General features: G+C 40.1%; 1 protein-coding gene across 1 annotated transcript in view; it reads left to right on the top strand.

Annotated features, from left to right (window-relative positions):
* Window positions 1-1,387: 1,387 nt before the first annotated feature.
* Window positions 1,388-5,000, top strand: part of LOC113816511 (myosin heavy chain, muscle) — a gene marked incomplete at its 5' end in the record, with an annotated part of 16,693 nt that continues 13,080 nt past the window's right edge. The window contains 12 exon segments of the mRNA XM_027368551.2: window positions 1,388-1,476; window positions 1,783-1,810; window positions 2,133-2,235; window positions 2,364-2,453; window positions 2,547-2,709; window positions 2,888-2,991; window positions 3,107-3,244; window positions 3,335-3,604; window positions 3,744-3,914; window positions 4,160-4,490; window positions 4,696-4,748; window positions 4,841-4,928. Of these exon segments, the coding sequence (XP_027224352.2) occupies window positions 1,388-1,476; window positions 1,783-1,810; window positions 2,133-2,235; window positions 2,364-2,453; window positions 2,547-2,709; window positions 2,888-2,991; window positions 3,107-3,244; window positions 3,335-3,604; window positions 3,744-3,914; window positions 4,160-4,490; window positions 4,696-4,748; window positions 4,841-4,928 (1,628 nt within the window).

The following is a 5,000-nucleotide window of genomic DNA, read 5'->3' as shown; positions in this document are numbered from 1 at the left end:
CTAGTATATATATATATATATATATATATATATATATATATATATATATATATACATATATATATATATATGTATTCATATATATGTATATATTCATGTATATATATATACATATATATATATATATATATATATATATATATATATATATATATATATATATATATATGTATATATATATATATATATATATATATATATATGTATATATATATATATATATATATACATATATATATATATATATATATATATATATATATGTATATATATATGCGCGTGTGTGTGTATGTGTGTGTGTGTGTGTGATTGTGTGTGTGTGTGTGTGTGTGTGTGTGTGTGTGTGTGTGTGTGTGTGTGTGTGTGTGTGTGTGTGTGTGTGTGTGTGTGTGTGTGTGTGTGTGTGTGTGTGTGTGTGTGTGAGTGTGATTGTGTGTGTGTATGCAAATATATATATATATATATATATATATATATATATATATATATATATATATATATATATATATATATATATATGTATATATTACACACACACACACACACTTATACATATATCTGCGTGCGTATGCGTGTGTATGTATAAATATGTATATATATACGTATGTAAGCATGCATGGATAACGTATATATAGCACATATCAATTAAAAAGAAACTTAGAAGTCATCTCTATTTAAATGTGGGATTATCAAAGGATGCAAAGCGAATCCTTACTGTTGGAAGGAATGTATCTTGGAGTCCTCGAGTTCTCTGTATTGGCACTGCATCTGTCTATTTGATTATTTGTGTATATATGCGCTTGTGAATTAGACACACACACACTCACACATATATGTACATTTATTTTTTTTTTTATGAATATCAGACGATATATGACGTTTCACAATTATTCGTTCCAGGTAAATTCAAGGCATATTATCGTAGGTGTGAATCTGTGAACAGCAACTCATAAGCCGCCACCAGCATGCCAGGCCACGCCGTGAAAAGCACGGGACCTGATCCTGACCCCTCTGAATTCCTGTACGTTTCCCTGGAGCAGAAGCGTATCGACCAGACCAAGCCTTACGACGCGAAGAAGTCCTGCTGGGTCCCCGACGAGAAGGAAAGTTATGTCTTGGGCGAAATTCAGGGAACCAAGGGCGACCTGATAAGTGTTAGCGTTCCAGGAGGAGAAACGAAGAACTTCAAGAAGGACCAGGTGACTCAGGTCAATCCTCCTAAGTACGAGAAATGCGAGGACATGTCCAATCTGACTTACCTTAACGATGCTTCCGTCCTGTACAACCTGAAGAGCCGTTACCAGGCCAGGCTCATCTACACCTACTCTGGCCTCTTCTGCATCGCCGTCAACCCCTACAAGCGCTTCCCCATCTACACCAACCGCACCGTCAAGATCTACCAGGGCAAGAGGCGCAATGAGGTGCCTCCCCATCTCTTCGCCATCTCCGACGGAGCCTACATGGCCATGATTCAAGGTATGTCTCAAACATTACCTTGCTTGGATAAATGAATACATAGAGATAATTGTTATATTATTCATGAAATACTCAAATTCGGTTACTAGTGGTTTCATAGAAGATTCAAAGGTCAGATAAGAACACACACGCACACGCCGCGTGATGTGATGTTTATGATGTATGCATCATGTTGTGATGTGTATATGCGCGCGCGCATACACATGTTCACACACGCATGCACATCATATTTTATGTTTGCAAAACTATACATGTTTGAATGCATTCCTATAGAAGCTATGGGTTAATGGTGTCATCCCCTTACAGGTGGACATAACCAGTCAATGCTGATCACGTAAGTTATTGTGACTTTTTGCTTGTTCTTGGAAATAATAGTAAGCATCCATTACCAATCCCCTTTCTTAATTCTATTCCCTTTGTAGACTTTGCCTTGCGTCTCCCCATACCGGAAAACACAACTAAAATATGTGTTAAGCATATCATGATATGTACTTGGTAAATATATACCCATTCAAGCATTACTTTCAGTACAAATACAAACTAAACTATGTGCTTCAAAGAGTATGGATAAATTCTGCTGATTACATTTCATCCTTGTAAATACGATATGACTGACAATTACTTAAGATAATTGAAATTTGCTTTAATAAACCCAGAGGGGAGTCTGGCGCCGGCAAGACTGAGAACACGAAGAAGGTGCTGTCCTACTTCGCCAACGTCGGCGCGTCAACTAAGAAGAAAGAAGGCGAGAATCGGCCGGTAATTACACAGGGCAATGAATTGTGTTTCACACTTCATGAACTCAAAGGACGTTGCGTTTTGTAATAAGAAGTGAAAGTTATACAGCTCCTTAAGTAACTTCATTGTAACAAGCTTGTTTCTTGCAGAACTTGGAGGATCAGATTGTCCAAACAAACCCTGTCCTGGAGGCTTTTGGCAATGCCAAGACAGTTCGAAATGACAACTCTTCCCGCTTCGTAAGTATAACTTTGATATTGCAGTTATAAACCATTGTGGAACACGCGTCCCTTTGCAGATAGCAAATAAAATTTTCCCTTTTCCTCTCTCAGGGCAAGTTCATCCGCATCCACTTCGCCCCCAACGGCAAGCTGTCCGGCGGCGACATCGAGGTGTATCTGCTGGAGAAGGCTCGCGTCATCTCCCAGCAGTCACTCGAGCGCTCCTACCACATCTTCTACCAGATAATGTCCGACCAGGTTCCAGAAATTAAACGTAAGTACTTGTGGGTAAAAAGATTGGGTAGTGAAGATTCACCTTTTGCAAATTATAAAATTTCCTCATTTCAACCTTCACACATTGGAGAATATAAATTAACTCTTCCCATCATTAGTGTTGAATGCTCTGATTTATGTTCATTTTCCTAGAATATCCATTTCTTGCCTGATTTCAGCCCTGTGTCTTCTGAGTAATGACATCTACGACTACCACTATGTGTCACAAGGCAAAGTCACTGTCGCTTCCATCGACGACAAAGAAGACATGGAGTTCACTCACGTAAGTCAATATGCCAATAATGGTTAGTTTCCTTTACTTCATTAGCTGCAAAGTGCAGTACAATTATTGATTCGTTTTATATAAGTTACTATAACTTATAAATCTGTATTTACAGCAAGCCTTCGACATTCTGAACTTCAGCAAAGAAGAGCGCAGTGACTGCTACAAGGTGACAGCTGCTGTCATGCATCTCGGCAACTGCAAGTTCAAGCAGAGGGGTCGCGAGGAACAGGCCGAGCCTGACGGCACTGATGTGCGTAAAACTAAGGTTGCATTATATACATTTGACTATACCTAAGAATGAGCTTCATTTTCCAAATGCCATGTATTGCTTCACTTTCAGGCCGGCAATTTGGTAGCAAAGTTGCTTCTCTGCGATGGCGAAGAGCTGTACAAGAACTTGTGCAAACCCAAGATCAAGGTCGGTGCCGAATTTGTGACTCAGGGCAGAAACGTTGATCAAGTGACCTACTCTGTCGGCGCCATGGCCAAGGCGCTGTTCGATCGCGTCTTCAAATGGATGGTCAAGAAGTGCAACGTCACACTCGAAACTGGCCAGAAACGCGCTATGTTCATCGGAGTGCTTGATATCGCCGGCTTCGAGATCTTCGACGTAAGTTGAATTAGGTTCTGCATCTAAAAGTTATGATATCATATGATTAAAAACAGAAAAAAACATACGTATGATAATGTTATCTATTTTCAAATCTAAACATTGTATTGCATTCTTTGCATGTTATTTGTTTATGCAGTTCAACGGGTTCGAGCAGATCTGCATCAATTTCTGTAACGAGAAGTTGCAGCAGTTCTTCAACCACCACATGTTCGTGCTTGAGCAAGAGGAGTACAAGAAAGAGGGAATCGACTGGCAGTTTGTCGACTTTGGTATGGATCTGCAGGCCTGCATTGAACTTTTCGAGAAGGTAAAACCCCCTTTGTGTTTGGGAATACAATTACTTATTAATTTCAGAGAGCAAAGTCACTGTAAGAAAAGAAACAAACACTAAACTTATCCTCAGTCGTATATACCATTTGTTAATCTTGCTTCCCTTAACTTAATGTAAATAATTAGAACTACAGTATGTTATAATGATATACATTTTCATGTAATATTATAAAGAGGAAATGAGCACCATGAGATGCAGTATAAACTAGCTTCTGTCAACAGAAAATGGGCATTCTGTCCATCCTTGAGGAGGAGTCCATGTTCCCCAAGGCAACGGACAAGACCTTTGAGGAGAAGCTGAAAACTAACCACCTGGGGAAGTCACCCTGCTTCATCAAGCCCAAACCTGCCAAGCCCGGCCAGGCCGAGGCTCACTTCGCCATCGTCCACTACGCCGGCACGGTGCCCTACAACCTCTCCGGCTGGCTTGAGAAGAACAAGGATCCCCTCAACGACACCGTCGTGGACCAGCTCAAGAAGGCCGGCAATGCTCTCATCGTGGAGCTGTTCTCTGACCACCCTGGTCAGACCGGTGACGCCGGGGGTGGAAAAGGTACACGACATAGCAAATGAAACATGTACAGTAAATTATATTGATATTTATCGTGTGCATTGATAATCATGGGCTAGGACTCTATGTGATACATACAGTTTTCTACCAAACTCTTCATATACTTTATAGGAGTATGAAATAATGAATAAAGTATTGCTATAACTTGACATAGAGCCCCGCCGAACATAACTCCTTTACTCTCCAGGTGGACGAGGCAAAGGATCAGGTGGCTTTAAAACGGTTTCGTCAGGGTATAGGGTAAGTGTTGACTTTACTTGCTATATTATACATACGATCACCCTCGATGCCCTTTCCAAGCCGTCCCTAATCCGGTATTTTTCCATATCCAGGAGCAGCTAAACAACCTGATGAAGACCTTGAACTCAACGGAGCCTCATTTCATCCGTTGCATTGTCCCTAACGAAACCAAGTCACCAGGTGAGAATACAAGATTTCATTTTCTCATAATTCCTCATTCTTATAGATGTACTCAGGAAATGGAAACATGAT

The sequence above is a fragment of the Penaeus vannamei genome, chromosome 17 (genome assembly GCF_042767895.1).
Source record: "Penaeus vannamei isolate JL-2024 chromosome 17, ASM4276789v1, whole genome shotgun sequence".
Taxonomy (NCBI): Eukaryota; Metazoa; Arthropoda; class Malacostraca; order Decapoda; family Penaeidae; genus Penaeus; species Penaeus vannamei.
Note: the sequence above shows the minus strand (reverse complement) of the source record. Positions and strands in the feature narration are given on the sequence as shown.